General features: G+C 48.6%; 1 protein-coding gene across 1 annotated transcript in view; it reads right to left on the bottom strand.

Moving 5' to 3' along the window:
- Positions 1–26,835, bottom strand: part of osp (myosin phosphatase Rho interacting protein outspread) — a 221,869-nt gene that overhangs the window by 150,028 nt on the left and 45,006 nt on the right. The window contains 1 exon segment of the mRNA XM_017911503.1: positions 17,738–17,818. Within this exon segment, the coding sequence (XP_017766992.1) occupies positions 17,738–17,818 (81 nt within the window).

Genomic DNA, 26,835 nt, shown 5'->3' with positions numbered 1-26,835 from the left:
CTTTTGGGTCAAAATTGATTATCACGTGCCTGGTACGTGGTACATCGATCGGGTCGAAAGTGACTATCACGGGCCTGGCACGTGGTAGATCGGTCGGATCAAATATAAACACCACGTGTCACGCACGTGGTTTGTTGACGTGCCTCACTTGTATTTTTGTAATTTATTAAGTTAACTTTTCTCGAATTCTATTTGTTTTGATAGGTTCGACATCACTAGTAGGTTTGTCGTGTGCGATTGGTACAACTTATGGCGGATTTGCCGATCCACGGAATGACTCAAAGGCTCCGTTTACGTTTCGGGATCACGCCGTAGAATCTTAAATCGTAGGGCAAGAGATTAATTCGCCAGCAAGTGGCATGGAGCCCAACGAAACGTCTGCGACTGCCCACGATGGTCCCCAGAGCCCGCTTCCCACAGACCCAGTATCCTCGGTGCCTGAAAACCCAGCTCGATCGCACGTGGTGCACGTGCAGCTCGCGGCACTCTCACGGGAAAGGCTTTCGAACGGTTTATCCTTGCGGTTTGCGTCGGCCGAGTTCGTAAATCGACGACTCGGAGGAGGTGGCCGGGACTCGTGGATCGTCCGGCTTACGTGGCGATAGATCGCGTTATCGGGCCAGAGACGCGGCCTCTCTCGGCAGAAAGATCGAGCCGTGGCGATAGCGGCGGAGAAACGGACAATTACGAGCGGCCTGCTCGGCTGGCCCGCGCGTTTCCATCCGCGCGTGTCCTTTTCGTCGCTCGCTCGCTCGCTGACGCGTACACGCCGCGCGTTCTGTATCACCGCCGATCGTTGCTCGTCGCGCGAGGAACGCTTTCGCACGCTCCGCGCCGGCCTCCTCTCCATTTCTCCGCGCGTCCGCGCGTTTTTACCAAGCGAATGTGTGCCAAGTGCACGCTCGCGGAACAACGTTTCGGCGGATCGCGATTTCTTCGCCAACCACTCGTGTTTTCGAAAATTTTAAGCGGTTTTCTATCGCGTATAATTCGAATTTCGGATTAGCTCGAGTCAATACTCTGGCTAATGGAAACTTATCGTGGTCTAATTCTCGTTCGCGGCAAGAAAACAACGCTAACGACGTTCTTTGACCTAGAACTTCTTCGTCCCGGAACTGTTCATCGCGACTCCGCTCGGCGGATCTCGAGTAACTTCGCTGCAAACGACGAGTGTTTTATCGATCTCGCGAGAGAATGAGAATTTAGAACTATTCCTGTCCGATTCCTCGATTTCTTCCACCCGAGACTGCTCGTTAAGGCTTCACCTGCAGGATCTTGATCGATTTCAGAAACGACCGATGAATGGTTAATTAAAGAAGAGGTAATGGAGAAGATAAACATAGTTGCCTGAGTATTACAGATGGATACAAATTTAGGACCAGCGCGAGTCAATGCTCGTCTAATAGAGACCTATTCACACCTAGTCCCTGCCAATGGCAGGCAAGCCACGCTACGTGTCAATGACTTCCTCGACCTGGAACTGCTCGTTACGTCTTCGACCGGTGATCGTGGACGATTTTGGAAACGAGGGTTCGGCCAGCCAACCGGTGGGCAGGAAGATAAATTGGACGTCACAGTTTTGTAGGGACGAAATTAGGACGAGCCAGAGTCAATGCGCTTCTAATGGAGACCTATTCGGGTCTATCTTCCGCACTGTGGCCAGCAAACTGCCGCTGCATACCAGTACGCGAAGTAACTCAGGCTAATAATAGTCGGGATTCAGTGATCGAGAGTATCACCGTTGGATCATAGTCCGCGGGAAATCGATCCACCTCTCGGGATTAGCAGGGAGCTACCCTCGCGTCAGCGACCCTATCGCTTTTGCTTCTTGCCCCGAGTATACGGTAGAAGGAACACGATTTCGTACGGGTTCTTGAGCAAGGGTTCGGTAACTATGTCTAAATCAACGTCGAATTTTTAGAAATTTTTTCACCGCCATTTTCTCTGCGTTAATGGCAGAATTATGGCAGAATCGTGTCAAAATTAAAAGACCGAGCGTCGCGATGACAGTGAGCGCATGACAGAAAGTTGGCTCGATCCCCTGGACTCCCAGCCAGGGAGACGCGGAAAACGGAATATCGGAATATCGGATTTTCTGGAAACGCTGCGGAGCAGAACCGAAGCGGAGTCGGCGATGCAACAAAGAGATAACATCGGATCGTCCGCCATTCACCGCGGAGCCGATCCTCCTTGCCCTCTTACGAAGGTTTTCTTCGCCGGCGCTCCGGGAAGAGAGTACAGCTTCTGACGAAGAGGAGCACGAGAATCGTTTCGAGTACCAGAGGAAAGAGGTACTAAACGCGATAACGTTCCCGATGAAGGCTCCTCGTTCACGTAGAATGAAAAATATCGCGAATCGTCCAAATATGGCCGCCACTGGGACCGTAACGGGTTCACCAAAATGGCGTTTTTTTCCATCTCCATCGCGATACCTTACGAACGGCGAGATTCGTACTCTTTCTTCCCGCGAATCCCACTCGCCGATTTGTCGCTCTTCCGCTCCGGGAAGAGAGTACAGCTTCTGACGAAGAGGAGCACGAGAATCGTTTCGAGTACCAGAGGAAAGAGGTACTAAACGCGATAACGTTCCCGATGAAGGCTCCTCGTTCACGTAGAATGAAAAATATCGCGAATCGTCCAAATATGGCCGCCACTGGGACCGTAACGGGTTCACCAAAATGGCGACGCGGGGCTCCGGCGTCCAGCCGAGTCCGTCGAACGCTTGTCTCCTGTTATCGTTGCGAAATGGCATTAAATCGGCGGTTCCCACTCGGTTTCGCAATGGCGCGAGGAATTTTGATACCAGGCCTGGACAAAACGTCGCGGAAAACGATACCAAGCTGCCGATTCGCAGCGCTCTGTCTCCTTCTTTTCACGATCGAATTACCGCAGATCGGATTCGATCTTCTTTCCTCACGGTAGGTGCCAGGGCTCGCGTGTCACGATATTTCATACGCGTACACTCGAGGAAAGCAGTTCTGCGCGGCGTCACGGCGGCTTCCACGGCTCGATCGATCGGATCCGGCGCAAATCGTGGAAAATGTTGGCCGATTGCGCGGTGAAAGGTGGACGCGGGGGAAAAGCGAGAGAGCCGAGGGGAAGAGCGAGCTCTATTCGTAGAACAATAGAGCGGCATCGAGGTACCAGACGATGAAGTCACGACACACTCGTGCTACGACGCTGTGGCCATTTTGCCACGGCCAGATAGCGGCGCTTTAGCGCGCGACGCGCTCTTTCACGACTGCATGTCCTGCGCTGCGGCGGAATCGGGGATCGACCGAACGAGTTCCGTAGAAAACGGGAACCCCGTGGAAACAGACCGTGTCCTGGTAACGTCGCGACGCGAACCTGCAGACGCGCGTGCCCGTAAACGCTCGGTTACCATCTGACGCGAAAAATTCGCGAAAGCAACGCGATACTCTATCTACCTACCTAATTCCTCTGCTCCGTTAGCTGAGCAAGTTGGGGAGATTTCTAGCATAATTTCAGATAAATCACCTAGGATTTAGGACATCATCACTATGAACGCTATGCCGTTCGCACATCTAATCGGGATTCTTTTGTTTTGGCACCGGTAGGACTGACTCAGATCATTTCACAGCGGTTTTTCTAGGTCCTCGGAAGATCATAAATCGTCAAATTTTACTAATCTCATCGTCAGTTCTCACGAGTTCTCGATCCTGTCCCTCTATTTTCTCAAAATTTTGAGAATATATAGTAAAACCTGGTTTTGAGGAGCATTTTCTCGATAGTTTTGCGCATGATACCAACGTGGTGTCATCGGTATTTGCCCGATAGTTTTCTCACGACACCAACGTGATGCCACCCGGCAGTATAGCGTTAATATATATATCGCATCTGTTTCGTTGAGACCAACGATGCGATACAGTTATATCTGAATACCTGGAAACACGTGCGTGAATCTTGCTTTTCTGGAGACAGTGGTTTCACGCGACTTTTCAACAGGAATTGACAGAAGATTTAATGATCTAAACTGATCCAGACATGGGACAGAAATTAATCTTAAAAATGCTATAGTGACGCAATAAGTGAAGTCCCTGTCAAGGAGATTATAAACAAGCACGAGAAATGAATGAAACAAGGGAATACGAAATAAATGACACACTGTATCACGAATAGCAATTACTCCGTTATTAACAGAAACATTATAGAGAAAAATTTGAACGAGTTTTATATACAAGAAACCTTCTTTACAAACCACTAACAGTCGACCCTGAGTATGCACATTAGGTAGCCACTTATCTGCGTTTGTAACATCGGTCACGTGGCAATTTTGGTCATATTTCCCGCCAATTCTCGTTAAATGGAGTATAGTCCCAGAATCGTTGCCAAATAATTAATTCATATCCGTTTAACCATAATCTATATAAATATAGATGAATAGTGAACACAGATAAGTAAGGATAGATAGTGAATTCTTGAATGAAGTATACTAGCAATCTAAAGCGTTCTATCTAACATGGATTAACCAATAAAACGATCAAAATTGACCTAATTTCTTCGACACAATGACGAATATATTCGTCGGACTGTATAATTTGTTACAATTTGCTAAAGGGGTTATTACGCAAGGAATAGTAAGCTGTGTAAAAACTGTACGGAAACTATGTAAATCTTTATTCAACGGGCGAATGGTCAGAACAGAACTGTTCAGGGCCTCGCAGATCAAAAGTCGTCTTCAAGAAAGTGGTGAGAAAAGACTGATGAGACAAAAGATAGAACATTGGGGGAAGGGATCGCCCCCACACCGCTGGAATGTAGAGTTTCCTTATTATTGAATTTTACCATAACGCAATTTAATGTTCTGTCAGGCCCGTCCTCCAGGAAGCACCCAAAGGGTGATATTCCCTTGATCCGACCCGAGTGCGAATCGACACGACCCCGGTAAAAATATCCCCGAGCCTCGTATAAGCGGTTAAACGGATCTGCAGGAAACACGAGCCCAGACTGAAAGACAGGCGATGTTTAACGTATCAAAGAATCGATTGTCGCCGGTGGATCGCGGTGATTCGCGTAATCCCATGGTCCGCGCGAGCAGTGGCACGAAGAAGCCGTGCAGATGAAGAAAGTCCCCGTAATTGGCTCAAACGCGGCCCCGGCTCGACATTTTCACTTTCCGGAGATCGTTGCCCCGATAATCACGCACCTAGCCAACCCCCCGACGGTTCCTCGGCGAATCGTAATTCAACGAGGGATCCCCGTGAATGATAGCCGAGAAAATTGGCGCGAAAACGAGTTACCCTGGGGTAATTTGACGATTCTCCGGAACCGAAATAGCCTGGGAATTTTCTGCACGAATCGGCCGGCGTTCCGCGAAATTTCCCGCAATAATTCTCCCATTAAGGAGAGCGTATTTTTATTTCGGAAAATCGATCGCTTGGATAGAAACGAGGCTATAATGGCATACGATTCCGTCGTTAAGGCTCGCATCCTCGCGAGCGATTAACTATCATTCGCATATAAATTATGTTAATCCGGATAATAACTCGGGTCCGGGGGGCGAGGAAAAAAGGGCGCCTCGATGAGAGACTCGATTATCCGTCTATTCGTGACACGGCAGTGTTAACAGGGAAACTGGATCATCGGCGGGTGTCGCGGGTTAAACGGTGGCCGTTAATCGTATCGATCCGAGCGCCACCTATCGATCGGTTGCCCGTAAAACCGCGCGATCGTAAAGTGGATGACTGGGGGAACGCGTTATGCCAGAGATATTCAAAGTATTCGGCAATTATCCGACCGGTGTCCGAATGGTACCGAGTTATGGGCATAAATCTCGCGATTATAGTCTCGATTTCTTTCGCACTTTTCCCGCCACTTTTCGAGACAATGGCGCGCGAGTTTCTCCCGTGTACCGGCTCGTAAATCAAGTCGGTTTATGCTTCCATTCGGCCGGCGATTACGTACGTATAATCGCGGGATTTTAGTGCGCCGAAAGGAAAGTGGATCGACCTAATTTCCCCCGATAGAAAACAATCGATCTCGCGGATTTCGGGGTTAGCAGATTACACGGAGTTTAAGCACGTTACCCGATAAAAGTTACCGCGCGGATCCCATTTGCGGAATCTGCGCATTCGCGTACAAATCGTGCCGCCTGCTAAAGCTCTCTTAACCCTTTCGCTGATTGGATAGAACAATGCCGTGCACCGCTCGAGGCAGTCGTTTACCTGAAACCCCGCGTACTCTATACCCGGCTATCGAACGCGAAAATATCGAGTTACCCGGAGACAATGAACCGGGGTCCCCGGCAATTATCCCGGCTTCTACGAAACTCGCGCAAAAGCTACTACGGGATACCGAAATAATTCCTGGCAATCGATTCGACTCGATTTCTCTAATGTGCATTACCGCTGGATCTGACGCTGCGACTGGGCGCGATAGCGTGTAACCGAATGGGCCACGCTGAATAACGTAAAGGAGAATAATTAAAGGAGCGGGATGAGAAAGAGGGGGGTAAAAATGGAAACGAAAAGAGTGATTGACGGACAGTTGTGTCTCGTACGAGTTTGTAGTTGCAAGATTCTAGCGAAGAATTCTGGAAGAACTTTACGTACCGCGTTGACGTACTGGGGCACTTACAAATGTAAATTAATTTTATTGTGTTTATTGCGGAATCTTTTATTTTATTTTATATATAGGAGGAATAATTTGTAACTGTGTGACGTGTAGACGGAAATCGGTGTTTTGTGTTTCATTGACTGATCGAAGCACTGTTTCTATTTATTCTTATTCATTTCGCAATTCCGTATGTGAGACACGGGACATGCGCAATCGAATTTCCGAAGGAACAAGATTCAACGATGTTAGCAAAACTGGAGACAAAATGTACAGTTGATAAATAATTGTATTTTGTACAAAGTACTCTAAATGTCCTATTCCATATAACGATTCTAGATAAGAATTAAAGTTACAGTGTGTACGTACTCATACACTTACAAATATAAACTAATTTTATTATGTTTATTGCAGAGTCTTCGGAAATCAGTGTTCTGTTTTCGAGTGCCTGGTCGAAGCACTGTTTCTACTTATCCTTATCTATTTTTCATTTATTTTCTATTTATTTTCCAATTGTATGTGACACGCGGAGCATACGTGATCGAGGATTGTGTCCAAAGGAATAAGTTTCAATGATGTTAGTAAAATCGGAGACAAAATGTACAATTGATAAATAATTGCATCCCGTACAGGGTACTTCAAACCTCTTATTCCGTACAACGATTCGAGAGAAATGTATAATTGATAAATAATTATATCTCGTACGAATAGTATGTACGAAGATTCTAACGAAGAATTAAACTTACAGCGTTTACCTACTCGTACACTTACAAAGGCAAACTAATTCTATCATGTTTACTGTAAATTCTTTTTATTTTGATATATAGAAGAAATAATTCCTAACTATGTGTTGCGTATACCAAGATCGACGTTCTGTTCTTGATTAACTGATCGAAATGCCATTTATATTCATCGTTTCTGATTTTTCCTGAGTATGTGTGAGACGATTAGAAGAAATGGAACACCTCCACTGCGACTCCCTCCCAAAATCAAGGAATAAACGCATGGTACTGGCTTTCCAATCTAACCTATTGCAATCGGTGAACGGACATATTTGTTTATCGGCAAGCATTTCCGCCATCTCAACATCCGCGTTGTAGGTCGAAACAGCCGAAGAACTCGCAACTCGCGTGGCATTTCCACGAAAACGATGGCGAGTGCAAGCACCGCGGAGAACAACACCTAGATCAAACGTTGCTTTCTCCCGTGGCCGGAGGTTGGCATTACCGAGCGTTCCAGAGATCGATTGCCTTATCGATAATTAGCCTGGCACGAGCACCGTGCCAGACCTCTGTTTCACCGCCTGACCCTACAACGGCTTACCGGGACTTCTGGCGACCACGGAATTCCTCCAGTCGCGAACTTCTCCTTTCCAACGCGTTCGCGAATTTCGTCGGGGAGAACTCGCCGTGTTGCTCGGTGCTCAGAGCTGCTCGGTAATCCTCGTCGGCATTAATCGGCTCGCGAGTCGCAAACTAGCTGCCTAGATTTCGAAGACTCGGAGACATCGACGAAGGATTGCCAAACACAGAAAAGTACGCAGCCAGGGGAGTACTTATCTAAGGAAAATCGGTGAAAACCAGCGTTCGTTTTCCTAGTTCTCCTCGTTTTCCCCGAGTTCGAAGGATTCGTGGAATATCGTAGACCTAGCGATTAGGGGTGCACGCGATCCCTTCTAGGGTAACTTCTCGAGATTATAGTTAATAAAAATCGGCCTACTGGCGTTATTATCTCGAAGTCCCTCTCGACTACTCCAGACGAATAAGAGAAAAGAAGCGAAAGGATATTTCGAAGAGACGAAGGAGTGGAAGGGAGCGCGACGCGATCGAAGAAGCAACGAGCGCGTCGATTAGCGCGAAGCGTAGGTGGACCCAAGTTGCGCGGCATTTGCACGTGTCGCACGTTCCCCGGGCGCCGAGGCGACGACGAGGAACGCGGAGATAAAAATGCTGGGGCGAAAAAGAGGGACGAAGAGAAAAGAGGCGGAAGAGGAAAAAAGCGGAGAGGGAAAAAAGGAAAAAAGACGAGACAGCGAGGAGAGGGAAGAAAGGAAGGACGCGTGCAGGAAGGGCCGCCTTGAGGCTTTAAGAGGCAGCTCACAAAGGGAGGAGGGAAAAAAAGAAGCAGCGACGTGCGTACGGGGCATAACTCGCGAATAATGCGCCGTTTTATACGGGCGTACGTGAGCGAGCCGTAAGCAAATGCATTTTGCAGCAGCGGGCCTTAAGCCGCGCTCTCGTGTACGACGTGGCCCGTGCTCGTGAACCAACCTTGCTCGTCCCGATCGTCGTTATAGTAGAGATACGCTCGTTAAAGGCTCGCGCGAGAGGGAACGCGCACGGGTACCATTCCACGAGGATGTTTAACAAGAACTCGCGAAAGGCCTCGATGACTTGTCTTCCTTCAATATCGTTCAATTAAAAGCTCGTAAAGTTCTTTGATACAGGGTGCACGCGGTCCAACCGCCAAGCTATGAGGATCCGCCCTTATGCCCTGGATAACACTCTCCAACGAATTTTCACTTTTTCTCTCATCTGGAATATCCGACAAGCGATTCTCGTGGAGCCTGCTTTCCTGAACACGAATCGATAATCGAGATTGCTCTGTCACTCGCAGTTTTCGAAAAATGGAATAAGAATTTATAAAACGTGGATAAATTATTAAATTTATTATTAATAAGAAATTGTTTAAAACGTAAATTTATAATAAAAGTGAAAAGATATAATAAATTATTGGTTATTACTTGAATTTGTAAAGAATTTATATCAAAATGTTCCAATAATTTATAAAAGGTTTATAAATTACCGCACTGATTGTTAATAACAAATTAATATTGTTATTAACAAATTGTTCGCAACGTATATTTATAGTAAAAGTGAAAAAATTAATAAATTATTGGCTACGAGAATGGAAAATTAGTAATAAATAAAATCCACGAAGTTCGAAAATTTCTGATCGGGGTGGGGGGCCCGGCCGATCGGCGGCTATATAAAGGGCGACGCGACGCAGCAGACCTCATTTGTCGGTTCGACTTCGCGGGTGTAATATCTAAATTTTTCCGTGTGCGCGAAGGGTGGGGGGTCCGAAGTGAGGTTGGGGTTGGCCACCCCACCCACGCCCTCCATCTTAAACCATTTAATAATTTTTTTTTGTTTTCAGCTATTAATAATTTTTTTTTTTGTTTTCAGTTGCTAATTATTTTATTTTTCTTTCAGGTTTTAATAATTTTTTCTTTTTTCAGATTTTTTTTGGCTTCTATTTATTTTTATTTGACATTGGAATACTTCGTATAATATTCGAATGTTCTCGTCGTTGGTTTATTTATATCTCATCGTTAGGTTGTTTATGTCTCATAAGAGGTTGGGGTGGTCCACTCCATACACACCCCACCTCTTAAATAATTTAATAATTCTTTTCCAGGTTTTAATTATTTCTCCCTTTTCAGATTTTGTTTTTGGTTTCTATTTATATTTATTTAAGCATTCGAATATTTCGTATAATATTCGAATGCTTCGTCGATGGTTTCTTTATGTCTCATCGTTGGGATGTTTATATCTCATCGTTGGGTTATTCATGTCTCATCGTTAGGTTGTCAGTTTTATTTGGTTCATCTTTGTAATTTATATTTGTTTCCTATTTGTATTTGTATATTTGTATTTATTATGTTTTACTAATCTCTTACTAACCCATCCCTTTTCAGCTTTTCAGGTTTTTCAAGACATTGTTGGATGATGCGGAATGAGTGTGTGTAGACCTAACTAGTTATAAGTGGTCATAAGATAGATTCCTAGACTAAGTCTCATGTGCGCGCTATCCGTTCAAAGGTAAACCACCTAACTTGGAGCGAATATATATTTTCCCTTATCCCTCTCGCTTACCAAACAGAACATAATTGTTCTCGCGATAAACGCGATTGTTCTTAAGTACCGACTAGCCTACGCTACGTACTTCCCGTGTACTCGTCAGCTCCACGCCTCGTAAGTCATTCTCACGACTCGTCTCCGACACTCATTTCTGCCACTGTCAATCTCGTCATGCATCGAGATCTTTGGTGGCCCTCGGGCTGGTGAGGCATCTGGGGCAACACGAGGGTCCGCCGACCTTAGTCGTCCTGGGTGCCAATCCGTGCACACGACCGGGGGATGGGCCCTGCAGTCGGAATCATTGCAAGAGCGTGCCTGCCTGCCCCTCTAGCACTTGGTGGCTATGTGGTTATGTTTGCATAGAGCCGGGGTATGGAGCATGCGCGTGATTCCGACTGTTAGGCCTCGCATAGGACCCTCGGATTGTTTCTGGGTGTTCCACTGGTTCGTTGGCTGCCTTAGGTCATCGAGTAAGCCATGGCGAGGTCGGCGGTGGCAGGGTGGGCAAGGCCCGATCGGGAGGGTGCTGAGGTCGGAGTTGTCTTGTACACGGGAGTGCGTGGCGTAGGCTAGTCGGTTTTTCGAATAATCGCAAACTTTTCGTAAGACACGAAATATAATAGTGTCAGTAGAGTCACTTTAACTTAATTCGCTCCAAGTTAGGTTAGGTTACCTTTGATACGAATAGCACCAGTAGGCTGCGCCACTAGGGCGCATGTCGGGTCTCGATGCGTAGCCACCTCCACGTGGTGAGACCTGGTAATTGGTATCGTTTTCCAAACAGCAATCCTTGGTAAACGATACCAAGCTAAGAGCTACGCACCAAAGTTGAAATACTAGTTATAAGCTAGTTATAAGTTAGTTACTAGTTAATTAATTTCAATTTCTTTTGTTTCGTTTCGTAGACTGTCATACGTTTTCCCATCGCACTTGGTACTGAGATAACTCGTAACTACGGCACTGTTGAGACCAGAGAAGCGAGCATGCAAGCTCGGCTTGTTTTAAAAATTTGATAACCAAGTATAACTATTCAGAAGTACAAATAATTATAATTATGAACGGAAAATAAACCCTAAAAGAATTACCCGATGGACATTACAAATTAAATTTCGCGTTGAACAGTGTAATCTCCTGTGGAACTACGATGCGATTTCACGCGATGCGAGCAATTTCACTCCGGCAGGGAGAATTCTCCGTTCGGGTCCGGGCATTGTGCCACAAATTCGGTGTCGTTGGAAAGAAAATAACACGATCCGTTCTAACATCCATCGTAAGTCGACTCCATCCCTATTTATTCCGATGCAACGGGAAATCGTCGATTTATCATTCGCGAATCGAACTGATCCGATCGATACTATCAATATGGCCACAGTTGTCCGACTTGGACAGAGCCAGGTACGTGCGCGTTGAAAAAGGTCAGAACGCGACGTCCTCGAATCGCTGGCTCGGAAAAAACGAAACCTCCGCGACGCGGATAGCCGATGCTCCGGATTTTCTACGAATTAATATGATCGGCCACGTAGCCACGCGCCCGTGCCTCCATTGTGGTTCTCAAGCCAGTGAAAGCATAGCATTAGAGACGTGCCACTTGTTTTTCCTCGAAAACGAAAAAGAGAGGAGGGAGAGAGGAGGGAGAGAGGACGAGGAGAATCGGCGAACGAAGCGGGTGGACGCGGAGGCGAGGAAAGCGAGAGAGAAAAAGCGGTTAGCGATCGGCGCGGGGACAACCAGGCGCGGCCATTATGATGCAAATGAACGCCACCCGAGGAATTTTACGCTCGGCCTCGATTCTTCCTCTTTTTTCCCTTTTCTCTTTCTTTCCTCCTCCTCCTCCTCCTCCTCCTCCTTTTTTCCAGCGCGCATTACGGGTTCATTAGAGTGTGCCAATTTCTTCTCGCGTTTCTCGCGCAGCCCGTCTGGGAAAATATCTTTGCGCGCGAATTCCCCGGCCGATCCAGGCCAGTCCCGCTCGCGAGAACGAATTGAGCCAACGTGCACGCGTTAATTGGCTAATTAAACGGGGCCATGGCGTAACGCGTGACCAGCACTCGGATCCGATCGACGGCCGATTCGCGGATCGACCGGGGATCGAAAGTACCGCTGGAATTAAACGCCGCGCGAAATACAATAGGGGAAAGGATGACTCGACGCGCGAGCTTAACGCGAGAGTCGCCGCGAGTGTAACCCAGATCGGAAATAGCCTAAACCGAAACGGTCTAGGCTTGATTTAGATTCGACTTTGCTCGTCCAGCGTCACTGGGTCTAATGGATTTTAAGCCTGGCGACGCGTGAACTTTGCGGACCTCGTCCGCTATTAGCGAAGAGCTAACGAAGTTCGTATTTCGGGATTAACGCCGATGATCATCGATGATCGTCGATGATCCTCGTTGGAGTCATTGTCGACGCTACGAGGGTACCATCTGATAATCGGTATACTCGAATTTCTCTTTACGACCCATTTTCTCACTATTTGTCCACTAGATAAGGGATTAAACGACGATTTTTGCTATGTAGCAAAGAGGAACGTGAAATCTCACCGACTTGGTTAATCCTGACGATGTAAACGATCCAGACCAACTGCTACCGTGTAAAAATATGAAATTTATTCGCGTATTAAAGAATAATCAACTAAGTGCTAATAATTCATTATCATCGGATACGGTCCATCCAAAATGGACGTTTTCCTCAAACTTACGATTCCCGTATTAATTCGCGAGATTTCGAGTATCGTCGCGACACCGTCGAACCTGGTACAGCCGCTTCGAATCTGTCTCATTATCTAGAAGCAAGCACGTAACCAAATAAACGTCGAAGCAATTTGGACGCGTTTACGAATCACGTAGGTGGGTGCGTACAGCAGCGAAGACACCAGCGAAGCTGATCCCAGAGCAAGAATAAAATTCGCACGGCAGTGGAGCGGGACCTCGAACCCACGTCCCGTACGCTTAAACGCGATCCGGAGTCAAGTACTTAAAGACAGCACGACTCGTTGCGCACTTAACGCGACCCAAATACGGTGCAATTTGCCCAAAGTCCAGCGACGTTAGACCCATCCAGTTTAACCCTGCCCACGTTCATAATCCCGGCCTAGCTCGGCACGAATACCACTTTCGTGCCATCGTCGTCTTAATACCCTAGTCCACGTAATTCTCCACGACGTCGGGACTCCTTCAGCGACTAATTAATGCTAAATTTACCATTTTCGGAGCTGCGCAGGCTTATCGCGATCGCGAGGCAACCGGGGGCCCATTGAGCCGCGAGGATCCCAGCGACGCGAGTAGATAAAACGCAAATTCTGTCATGGCAGTAGCGTACGATTCGCGTGGGACGAGATCGGCCGACAAAAGGAAAGCGCTGGTTCTTTCTTCACCTGATAACGCTGTTTTCTCGACTCGCGAACAGTCGAGGCTAACAACGAGGTATGCCGGTTACGCAATGGAACGCGTCCCCGTGTGCGCGTGTGTGTGTATCGGTGATGCGTGTGTGTACCGATTGTGCAATGAAACGACGGTGTAATCTGGGTAACGCAACGTTCCCAAAAGAAACACGGGCAGCGTTCTCGTACCCTGATTGCGGGTATTATTTAAAGATCGCCGAAGCAGATACGGGAAGAGCCGGCTGGAAATCGGTTGACAAACATCCACGCGCGTATGGTTGTATCGGCGCACACACGCGCGCGCCACGCGTGCTGATTTAGCAGGTAACTCCGTTTCGACGCACACGCTGTGTCATTACCGTTATGCAACTAATCGCGAGTGACGGCCGGGGCATCCGGTGGCTGCCGATCGAGCGATTCGCGAGCGATTCGCGGCCGAAGGACGTCGAAACGCGGAAGGGGTCCGCGGAGCGTGCAGAAATTACGACCGTCTTCGATCGTAATCGCGAGACGCGGAGGAACGGAGCGTCGCGATGCCTTATCGACGAAACCGTTGCCTCTTATCGCGGCGAACGGTTACGACGACACCGAGGCCACCGACGACTGCAATATTCGTTTGCCTTATTGCGCACGCGGCATAATATGCCCGATGACTTCACGAGTCCGTTTCCATGCTTAATGCCGCGTTCTTTTACGCCACGATTTAAATACAAAGCCGCCGCGAGAGAGCCGACTTCTCGTTAATTCCTATTCGAATGGGATCTGGATCTCTACGATCCAGAAAGATAGGATGGATCTCGTAACGATCGGTGACAGGTCGAGAAGAATTAAAGAGACATAAAGGGAGTTCCGCTTTGCGATCGGAATGTGCGAATTTCTGGAAAAAATTTCGAAAAGTAAGCGACCGAGACGTTCGAGGTCTAAATATGGCGAAGAAATGCTGAGAGGGAATTCGAAAAACGATGTCGCGTTCGTAAGACTCGGTGAAAATGCGCGTCGCGACACGCATGAATTAACAAGATCTAGTTAATTAAGGAGCCCCGCCATGATGGTGCACGGAGAGAGGAAGAGCAAGCGAGAGAGAAGACAGCTGTTACGCACCGTTCGTCGTTTAGGCTTTAAAGGCCTTTAAGGCCTTAAGGCGCCTTCTAATTATTCACTTTCTCCGACGTCTCGCGGTGAAACGAGCGAGATTTACAGGCTCGCGTCTCGCTCGGTGTAATTTCGACGATAGTTCGAACCGGCGGGAACGACAATGCTCGATTCCACGAGCTTCCGGGTTCTTCGCCACCGCGGGGCTCCTCGTTTGTCGGCCCTTAGACGATCCGCCATTTCCTAACCTCCGTCGCGTCCTCCATTTTGCCGACCGCTCGCTGACGCCATCTACGTTACCCGATAATCGCTACCCGCTTTTACGTTCGATTCTATTAACGCGAGGCGAGTCCGAATATGGAGCATAATCGAAGGCTGAAGGTCTAGGAGGTGGGCATCGAAAATGGGCATCCTTTTCGTTAAACGAAACGACAGTGATTTAACGAGAGTGAGTTGGGAAACGTTGGAATACGATGTCTGACTTTTCGGATGATATATGACCAGATAATGCCTACGCCCCTGGGGCCATTTTTTCGTCTAATTACATAACCTCTGCTTTTCGTACCTTTACCCAACGTTAACCCTTTGACAGCCACTGAAGTATTTTTATTATTTATTTATTTATTGAAACTTAAAATATGCACACACCGAACAGGACAAGCTATACAACAGACGATAAAAGGTACAACAGTATACACCAAATTACATAGAAAAAATAAAATTAACTAGAACAGGATTACGTAATAATAAATAATGGCACGAAACGATGACAACGTGTTCTTATGTGGTCCCTAACAGTTTGAACAATTGGGCCTCAAAATTGATAATATTATTAGAAAAGGAGTTAACTTTTGTAAAGAAATGGCAGATTTTGGTTGCAGATTATTCAAAGCATATAATGCTCCGGTCACCAATGACCACCATGGCGTCACAGGAGAAGCTGTGACTGGTCATATATGACCAACGTGACTGTCAAAGTGTTAATAAACGCGTCTCCGCTTTGTTTCCGCTTTGTCCCCGAATTATTTCCGTCTATTCTCCTCGTCCTTCTTCGATTTCTCATCAATTCGATCCGTAAGATCGTTAACGAACGGAAGACCGGTCCCATCGGAAGATTCGCGGTGCCATTTTGGCACACAGGAAAGCGACGAGGTAAATGGATCGACGAGTCATGGATTATAACGAAAACGACACCGGACGATCGAGCTGTTCACCGGTTCTATTCACCGATGCCCAAGGTGATCGACGAGGACTGCGAACCGGAAGACGAATGCCCATTCTTCGCGGAAGGATGAAAAACTGACGGAAGACCAGTCACAGCTGTCATAGAAAATCAAGGGAGAGTCTGTTGATCGAGGCCAAACACGGTCATCCATGAAACCGCTTTCTATTCCTGCGTTTCTCGACAACGGCCTCTGCAACGCCGCCAGATTCGATAATCGATCGTTTAAACTCGCTCTTCGCGCCGATCGATCGCCAAGCGTGTACTAGAACAGCGATATACAAGCTTCCGATCGATTCCAGCTCGAAGATAGCTATCTCCACCTGGACCAGATCGATTCGACGAGTGTTTCGAAGAGGACCAAAAGGACCAATCTCTTTCGCCGATTCGCACGCGTGCGCCGAAATGATCCATGGGCATAAGCGAATTACGCGCTCGCGCCTCTCCAATTACCGATCTTTAACTTGAACTTCGGGTGAAAATCGAATTAACTCGCAGCCAATTACTATTTAATCGCCATAATCCACGTTTGGCAAACGAAGCGTTAGAAATCGGTAGAATTCTCAGTGCTAACTCACTCGTTGTAAAATAAGATCGGATAATAAACAGATTAAAAATGAAAATACGATTTATTCGTATTTCTAACGAACGAAAGCGAGGATTCGAAAGCTTTCAAGTGTCTTGTTGAAAACAGAAAGGAAAAGAGACGAGACGTCTGAAAAATATTAATTCCCGTGCTGGATCGGTAGAGTCCGCGAGTGATACCTCTGCCGATTTCGAGGACGCCGATTTCTCTCTAGCTCACTGGCTAACCGGTGACAACGTCTGTGAAGAAGAAGAATCGCGGCGATAACGGAGCGGAAATTAATATAGCAGTGGATCGGCGCGGAACGGGAGCCGAGGATCGGCGCACGATCGGCATAAATCTGGCCGGTGCCGATGAAGGACTCGGCGATCTCGTGCCGGCGAAATCGACGGTATCGGGGCTCTTATCGATCCGGGCGTGGGGAAAAATCGGTACGAAGCGTTAAAGGATCGTGCGTCGCCGTTTGCCGGAGAAAGTTTAGAAAGGAACGGCCGATCCGTAGTTCGCGGTCGTAAATATAAAACGGGCAGAGGGGGAAAACAGCGGAGGATCGGTAAGCAAGGGGAACTGTTTACATTTCGCAGTCACGTATGTACGTACGTACGTACGCGGGAAGTTGGCGCGAAACGAGAAGAGGAGCTCGAGGACGAGCGCGCGTATATTCGTCGAGGACGAGAAATCGAGCTGCGATGGAAAGGGAAAAATAAGCGAAAAGAAAATCGGTATCGATCGGTTTCAGCGCGGGATCGAACGCGCGGGGTTGCACGCTTATCCTCGCTTTCTCGATAATGAGAAAATTGCGCGGTTCGATCGATCTTGTAACACGATCTCGCGATCACGGACTGTCGATAAGGCCCCGCGTAGCCCGAGGCATCGGAACGGAAGTGATCGATGGGCCAGACGCGGCATTTCCGATCTCCACCTCCGATCGTTTCGCCGAGCTTCCGCGGCCTAACGAGAGTTACCTTTGCACCGGTCGTACGGATAAACGATTTTCGATCGGACAATTACGATTTTTCTCTTACCTTCGTCCGGTTCAGCGGATTCGAGAAGTCCCAGCCCGGGGCGACGAACAGGTATCCGCATTTTGACATATTCCTCGTTGCCTGTAACAGAAATATGGATCGGTTTAATTTCGGTTTAAGGTCCGGGACCCGACCAGAGCCGGGGGACGTTGATTAATAGCGGTAGTCGTTAGCGTTTACCGTCTAGTCGTACCATTATTTATCGCGTTAGACCGTCGGCACGACGATGATATAATTCCGATGAAACGATCGGGAATAAATACGGATTCGTTAGCTCTTACGAGTGTCCCTCGATGCCGGAACGGCAAAGAAAGAGGATAGGCTACGTCGTGGCTAATCGTCGCGGAGAGATCGCTATGAATCCGAACGAGTCACACTTGGTCGCGTGCATTATGCGTTTCGTCACGTTGCATCGAACTTCTGACGTCGTTATTATTTCTATCGGGTACAAAGACTTTCTACGTAGTTTCACGTCGCGTGCGACTCCCAGCTGTAGGCGGACACCCGAGAGATATGCACCGCTAACGAAAGAAGCGTGACCGTCGATGACACATATCGAAGGAATCAAGGTAAAACCAGACTAGACCTCGATATTAAGTAGGAAAAAAGAAAATAAGTCGCCGATATTAACATAATCGCCACACGTCCACGATTACTTTACGCAATTTTCTGTTCACTCTGTCGCGCACCACGTATGCTTCTTCTTCTCGAATTATTCGTCATAAATGCAATTAGAGGTTGGTGCCAAATTTCAGAAAAATTTGAAAGCCTAAGTCAATCGTTTTGGTGGTCCATATATAACTCTGATAAAATATAAATCACGGTCATATAACGTCATCAAGCATTGACAAACTCGAAGAACCCTTAAGAACCCTTAAGAATCCTTAAAACAATTAAAGACTTGGAATTTTTGGGATTAACTGCACGGAAATATATTTTAAACTACGTACAGAAGAAATAAGACGAATAAAAATCATAAAATATCGGCAAACCAATACGTCCACGATTACTTTACGCAATTTTCTGTTCACTCTGTCGCGCACCACGTATGCTTCTTCTTCTCGAATTATTCGTCATAAATGCAATTCGAGTTTGGTACTAAATTTCGCAAAAATTCGAAAGACGAAATCAATCGTTTTGATAGCCCATATATAACTGTGATAAAATATAAATCACGGTCATATAACGTTATCGAGCATTAAGAAACTCGAAGAACACTTAAAAACCCTTAGGAACCCTTGAGATAATTAAAGACTTGGAATTTTTGGGATTAACCACACGGAAATATATTTTAAACTACGTACGGAAGAAATAAGAAGAATAAAAATCATAATATATCGGCAAACCACTATCGGACTCACCCCTCCAGTTCTCCCTGCAACCCCCTTCATCCCTTCGCAACCGCGGCGTTGCGAGTATCGGGTAAGGGGTTGAAAAAAATGAGAGGCACGGAATAATTATTAAAAAAGTTGGGACGCGGACATTGCACGGAAAACATAAGCGGAATATCAAGCACGGAAAGCAATCTGCCGTGGCTTGTCCGTGGAACGAGCGAGCCGATCCCCGGCGAGCTAATCAAACTTTCCAACAACGCCGCTGTTGCACGGCGGATCCTCTTCAAACTCTATTATTATGTTTAGAGGAAGATTTAGGGGCTACCGTGGCGGGTATAGGAAAAACGACGAAGAGAGAGGATGGAAGGACTGGTTTTTGGAAAGAGAGGAGGCGGCCATTCAGGTGGAAAGGAAAGTCACGTGAGCAGGTACAATATCTCCGAGGAATCTTAAATCGGTCATTCATCAAGAGCACCGTGGCGTACCCTCGTCGTACCCTCGCTGTACCCTCGCCGTACGTCTCGCGTAATTTCACGTGCTGCCTCCTGTCGTTGCGACGCGTTCCAAAGGCTAGGAGTGCACGCGATCCTGTCTGGAGACTATCGAATCGCGAGGGAGGGTTGAAAGAACGGTCGGAGATTGGAAACGTGGCCATTCGGAGCGTTTCCAGACGATCGAAACTGTGGAATTTGTGGAAACGCGAAATCCAGCCGACGAAGAGTTTGAAAACGCTCGAGTCGGAACACATGCGATGTCGAAGCTCTGCGAACGAAAGTGTAATTACCGAGATATTCGAAAGGCTAAAAAATGGAGAAAATAGGAGATCGAGATGATACGCGATAGCGCAGTCAGTAGAGTGTTTAAAGACACTCGAATGCGAAGAAACGCGAATGGAAATGAAAATTACCGGGATATCGAGAAAATCTCGAGGAAATTCTTGGGAAGAAATATGATATTAAAAGGATGAACGAAAGCATCGAACGAGACATTGTTAAGCAGGGAAATAGGGGAAATGAAGAGGAAAGGCGGGATCGAGAGGATGGGTATCGAAAGTGCAGCCGCAGCCGCGGTCTTGGATTTTACGATTACTCGGCAACCACTGTGCAGCGATTCGAGCCAATCTAAGAACTCTTATCTAGGATATCGAGCGTTATCCGGATTCCTGGGGAGAAAAGAAAGAGATTGCTGAAACGATCGGGTACTTTCCTCTGTATTCATCCCGTTAATTACACCCGCGGCCTTTCCATTCGGCGCTAACGATCCCGAACTGTATCGAATTCCCTGGATGCTGCCATACCGTGTCAAAATTAATATCCTCGCTCTAATATGGAACCAAAGTGGCCACTTTCCTCCGAGCGTGTATCACTCGCGGTCGAAGCTGAATCGACGCTGAACCGAAGCTTAACTGACGGTGAACTAGAGATTAACCGCAGCTTAACCGACGGTGAACCGACGCAGAACCGACGCAGAACTGAAGCTTAACCAAAGCTTAACGGACGGCGAACCAAAGCTTAACCGATAGTGAACCGACGCAGAACCGGCGCTGAACCGAAGCTTAACCGACAATGAACCGACGCTTAATCTAAGTTTAACCGAAGCTTAACCAACGGTGAACCGACACACAACCGAAGCTTAACCGAAGCTTAACCGAAGCTTAACCAACGGAAAAATCGAAACTCTCGTTTCCACGGATGTTCTCGTCGCTACTCGAACGGAACACACTGGAAGAACCAGCGAGGCCTCGTCGCGCAGCGCGACAATATTTCTCCCGCGTTTCCCCGAAGGACCGCCTTCGAGTGATCGTTTTCCTTGGAAATATGTTAATGAACACCGCGCCACCTCCTTCGCGATGCATTATTCCACGGAAACCGCTTCCGTCCGTCCACGGACGGAAGCCAGTGCCGCTGGTGGTCGACAGGCCCGTCGCTTTCCAAATTATCCCCATATATCATAATTAAAAAAACAACCAGGGATTCCTGCGAACCGATATCGCGAGGAAACGAAACGATCTCGAGGAGATACGCGCGCGTCACTTTCGCTCGTTACGAAAGCTGCATCTGCGGCCGAGAGCCAGCGAGAAGGGAACGAGCTACGCGAGCGAGCGAGCGGTTTTTCCTCTCGCTCGACACGTCGAACCACCGACGAGCCACGACCAGCCTCGCGAAGCGGGCCTGCAATTACACGCTCCGCGACCGACGTTCGACAGCCGAAGAAATTTCACCTAGAATGACGCGCGACGACCCAGATTTCCCGTGATTAATACGCCGGCCAAGGTAATTGGGATACACCGAGCCAAGGGGGTACCCATTGTCCGCGTAACGAGACTTTGCTTTTGTCGCGACGCTGGTCGAATTAGAAATCGGCCGCGATCGCAACGCGTTCGAGACGAAACGAGGCAACCAGCGATCGTTTTAAGAGGCTCGACGCGAGTCTCGGTCTCTGCTCGAGTGCGATAACTAGTCGTGAAATGCCGCATCCACGGACAATTTCACGGCAATTTGCGCTTCGCAATTTCTTCGCTGCGAATAGTTACTGTCGCCTTGTTTAAGATTCCACTTTCGTAATCTCGCCTAGCGAGGTCTATTAATCTTCCTTCTGCTCGGCGCCTCCATCTCCCCGTCCACTCGTCGAGCCTATTCCCCCAACGAATGTCCCTTGTCAACGAAATTCCCAGGACCCGAGGATACTCGCGAATATCCGCGGGGGGAGAGGAAAAAATCGCGATACGTCTCGGTTACCGTGGCTGACGATCGTTTTCCAGTGCGTGGCAATCGCGAAACGAGGCGATCATCTGGCCTCTACTGGCAAGAACGAGAATTCGCTCTGCTTTATGGAGGAATAAAGTCGACCAGCTCTCTCCCGCTGCCGGAGAAAGAGCAGGCCGCGCGTTCCCCGCGAGCGCGTCTTTCTTTGGAGAAAATTACAGTGTACCCTTGTATGGGCTAAACAAAAGATCACGGCCACCGAGAAAAAGCCTCGATGCCTAAGCACGTGGAATTCCACGGTGTAAACTGGCCTAACGGAAATCTCGTACGCGATAAACTAATTTAACCCTTTCACGATCGAGCTAGAGTCCCTCTCGGGCAAGACTCTGCCAAATTTACGAGCCAGACGAGTCTCTGCTCAGCTAGTTCTATTCAGGCTTTATCATGGGGACTTGGATATTAATTGAAGCTAAGAAAACGTGTATTATCCCGATGAAAGAAGATTTCACCGTTTCTAGCTCCGTAGAAAGATATACCAGTGTCGAGGAGTAAAATCTTTGGCAGGATGTTTGACAGGATTACTCGAAGGACGATGTCCATCGAGTTTGGCGTCAGGAGACTTCGCGAAACGCGATCGAGACACGATCGAGACGCAGAAAGTGTATACTGCCCTGATAAAAGAAGCTTTGACAGTTTCTAGCCCAGTCTAAAGATATACCAGTGTCGAGGAGTAAAATCTTTGGCAGGATGTTTGACAGGATTACTCGAAGGACGATGTCCATCGAGTTTGGCGTCAAGAAACTTCGCGAGACGCGATCGAGACGCGGAAAAAAACGCAATCGACTGTTGTTCTTTCGAGGGAGTACCTCGGATACGATGATGACAGGCTTTTGGAGAGAACGTAGGAAGAATTTCGTTCGTTCTTGACGGTATTATTATGTATCGTTACTCTGGTATGCCAAGCGCGATCGTATCACCGATCGGGTATCGAACACGATGGTTACGCTACTGTTAATTTGCGGCGGCACTCGAGATACTCGGTTTTGCAGAAACAGTAAGCGACAGAGGACTGAAATTAAGTCCTGTTACAAATTAGTGCACGGCACAGTAGACATAGGCATAACATCGCGTTTAATCCGTCCAATGTGCACGACGATGCGATCGACCTGCAACCTGGAACCCGTTTAACCAATTACGTACCAAGGATTTCGCCTTACGGATCGAAGGTTGATCGCGTACACGCTGAATTCGATTATACCAGGCCTATCGCGCTCGACATCGCCGCGAACGTTGGATCGGCTTCGCTCGCGTTACGAAAACCACGCGAACCACGCGTGTGCCCGCCACGCTCTTTCGCAAGAAAGCAGGAAAGTATGCATAATCGCGAAACGGTGTTCCGGGAATGCACCACTCCGGATTCACAGTCCAGTTACCTTATCGAGGACGATTCACCCTTTGACATACTAATAAAACACGGTTCCACGCGTCCCCAGACAATGACACCCTATATTCTGTCAAATAACCGATTTTTATCTTCTTTCCGCCAAGTATATTTTATTTTCATTGCAAATCCTGTACTCTATTGCACTTTTTAAAGGAAGGACTACCTTTTATTTTCCTCTCTATTCCGCAGTGCACGGGAATCTTCGAAAAATTTCTTTAAAACGTGTGCCCATGTCAAGCAATGTACGATGATGCTTTCTTAGGAAGCTGTAGCAGGTAAAATATCGATAATTTCTCGGTCCCTTAATTTTGCTCACGAATATTCTTTGCTAACGATATAGGGACGATGACATGTCATCGCAGTGAACTTTGCGCATAGATCCATCGATCCGTGCCTGTCCCCGTGTCTTTCTTCTGACGAATCCCAGCTTTTCGTCCGGTCGAATCGATCGCATCGAATCTACGCTCTGTTTAACCTCTTTCCGTCCGGGTGTCCGCTGATTTCCTGTCGCTCGTCGCGCGTTCACAATTGACTTCCGGCCAGTCGACTCTCCCCCGCGCCACATCCCGATGAACAAAAGTGCGCTGGAAAACTACCAGCCGGAATCGGGATCGGACCCCGGCTTCGGGCCCTGGATCGTAGCGCCGGATTCCGTAAATTTCGTTCGACTTATTACTGCCTATCGCAGCCGGTGATTGGAATGTCAAGTTTCCGTGCGCGATAAAATCGACAGTAAATCGGTTTATCGCGCGGCGAACGTGACTCGAGTTTACGACCCCGGGCGACAGGAACGTGACGCGAAGGAAACGCTTTTGCGAGCGGACTGCGAATCGAGAAGCGTTCGATTAAACGCAGCGAAATGCACGTAACCGTGTTACCGAACAGGCGGAAAGATCAGCAGGATTTGGCAACGTCCATCGCGTTCGCCATCCGCGTCAGACCATCCCGAGTACCGGGCCCGGTACCATCGCGCGGTCCCACGACGAGCACCGACCGATACTAATTAATATCGCAATCTCGATCGATGTCGCGATGAATCATCTGAACGTCGGCGGCCGCGAGAAAGCGAGTTTGATCGCTGCGTGGTGTGAAACGGTCGACTAGCTCGATCCAGCGACGATCGGACGCCGAAAGATCAGGCGACTACCCGCTGGGACGGCGGTTGCGCGATCGAGGGACACGTTCGTCCCGGCAATTGGCAATAATTGGACAACAGGTTGATCGCTGGCAGCGAAGAGGTAACTCTTTCTCCGCCAGCTTCCTCGCGGTCGTCCTTGACACGCTTCGACCGAGTCCTTGCCAGTCCTTAAGCTCTAAACGCGACCCAGATGCGGGCCCACTCGAGACCGGCCGCTAATCTCTCTAATAAGGTCGATCACGGAGGTGTAGGTGCGCCTAGCCGCCTCTGGTAGCCTGGCAGGCCTAAAAGGCGGCCCGTGAACGCGGCATAACGAGCTACGACGAGGCGAGCCGAGCTTTACGAAGGCAATTAAAGATCTGCCTCGTTCGCCACCTCGTTAGCCAATCAGAGCGTGTCGTGGGCGACGCCTGGCCAATAAAAAGATCCCGTTGGACGCGATCGTTCTCCACGCCGCGTACGTGCCACGTATATACGTGTACACGCCGTGATCGTTCGACCGGCGAGCGCTGTCGGAATACAGGAAGCCATGGAAGATGGATGTCCGTTTAGACTCGGTAACGAGGAGGATCTCTTATTAGAGACGGTTTTCGTTCCGAGGGAATCACCAGCGGGAACGGCCAATCGTTAGCGTTCTATCACCGCTTATTCGTTTCTTCCGCCCGGTAATCCAGCGTGAACGCGATTCGACGATTCGCCAAACCAATTTACGTCTCCCGACGTGCACTCCGGTCGCCGTCTAAGTCCACCGTACCGCTACGATTTCTTACGCAGTCGCGATTTCTATTCCCCCGTTTCGTCGTTTCCTACGCGGCTTCCCTTTCCCAGTCCCTGCCAACGCGATCGACCCGCCGAGTCCGACCGGTACCGAGACATTTCCACGCTGAGCAACTGTACACCGAGAGTCTCCTTTCCTCGTAGCCGAGTCTCCTCTCAGGCCGCGGCCGGCCAGTCCGGTCGGTCCACAACGAGGGCTACCTAGCTGCTAGCTAGCTAGCTAGCTAGCTAGCCGACTCGCTCGCTCGCGTGCATCGCGCGAGGAATCCCACGCGTCTCGTCGTCTGCATATCCCACATCCGGTGTCCACTCTGGCCACCTCTCGACCAACCCCGTCCGCCACTCCGCCGTTCCAAGAAACCTGTCCCCACCTCGCGTCTGCGGGCAGATTATTATCGCGACGAGAAATCGATCGACGAAAGGATCAAAGGCGAGTTTTTGCACTCGCGGGAAGAAATATACCACCCGATCCGTGACAGTTTTGCATCCGCGAGTCGCTCCATCGGATCAAGGACGAGTGTCACCTGTACGCCGGCGGCCACTCCGCGAGTTCCTTTCCACGTTTTAATGCTCCCTTTTCCCCCATTTTTTCCCCATTTCTTCCCCATTTTTTCCCTAGCCACGGTGTTGGAATTAACGGTGAACGACTTCGTTTACGACTAGACGAGATACGCGCGGGGAAGGTTCCCAACGCTCGTAACCGTGTTCCGTTTTTCACCGCCGATCTACGATCCAGCGCGGCTTTCGGACCGCCAGGTGTGTGCGTTACTTTTTGCGAAATAGCGCTCCCATCGACCGAGAGGAGAGAAACGGAAGTTCGAGTCGATAATCGCGAATCATCCAGCTGGCGTAAAAATTCGTAGCCTGGATCGCGAACGAGCTGCGAATAAGCGATCCAGAGGAATAAATCCAAAACGAGCCCCCCACCCAGGGGTGTCGCTATCCGGGAACGTTTGACACGCCGACTAATTTCCAGTTTCAGTGGCTTTCTACTCGATTAACTTAGCGGCCGCGTAAGAACCGTGGAAAACCTCGAGAAACTGCCTGTGCCCTGCGAATCCAGCCACGGAGGGGGCCATCCTCTGTCCCACCTCGTCGCGATTCGGTGCCGCTGACGCGTTCCTCGGGGCACGTTCGTGACTCCTTTGCTGCGATCGATGAAATCGCGTTGATGGAGGAAAAAATAAAGGCCAGTCGAAATTGGGAAGAAAAATTCACGTCGTGGCTGAACAACCACGGAGGGGGCCATCCTCTGTCAACTCGTCGCGATTCGGAGTCGCCGACGCCTTCGACGGGCCACGTTCGTGACCCCTGCGAACTAGGAAATCGCGTCGATGGAGGAAAAAATAAACGCCAATCGAAATTGGGAAGAAAAATTCACGTCGTGGCTGAACAACCACGGAGGGGGCCATCCTCTGTCCCACCTCACCGCGATTCGAAGTCGCTGACGCGTTCCACGGGCCACGTTCGTGCCCCCTTTACTGCGATGGAGGAAAAAATAAATTCCAGACGAAATCAGGGAAAATACTGCACGACGCAGACGAAGATCGCGGTCTAGCTTGTTTCTGCGAACCACGAATCGGGCAAGAACGAGCTTCACCTAGTTCGAGAGCTGCGTTTTGGTTCTCAGGATGACGAGAGTTCTCTCGTCTCCTTCCCACGACAGGTAGACACCACCGTATTGCTCCGTTTCCACGCTG

This window comes from Eufriesea mexicana, unplaced genomic scaffold (assembly GCF_001483705.2).
Source record: "Eufriesea mexicana isolate 0111107269 unplaced genomic scaffold, ASM148370v2 scaffold474474834, whole genome shotgun sequence".
Lineage (NCBI taxonomy): Eukaryota > Metazoa > Arthropoda > Insecta > Hymenoptera > Apidae > Eufriesea > Eufriesea mexicana.
The sequence above is the reverse complement of the archived record's forward strand: the minus strand, read 5'-3'. Positions and strand labels throughout refer to the sequence as shown.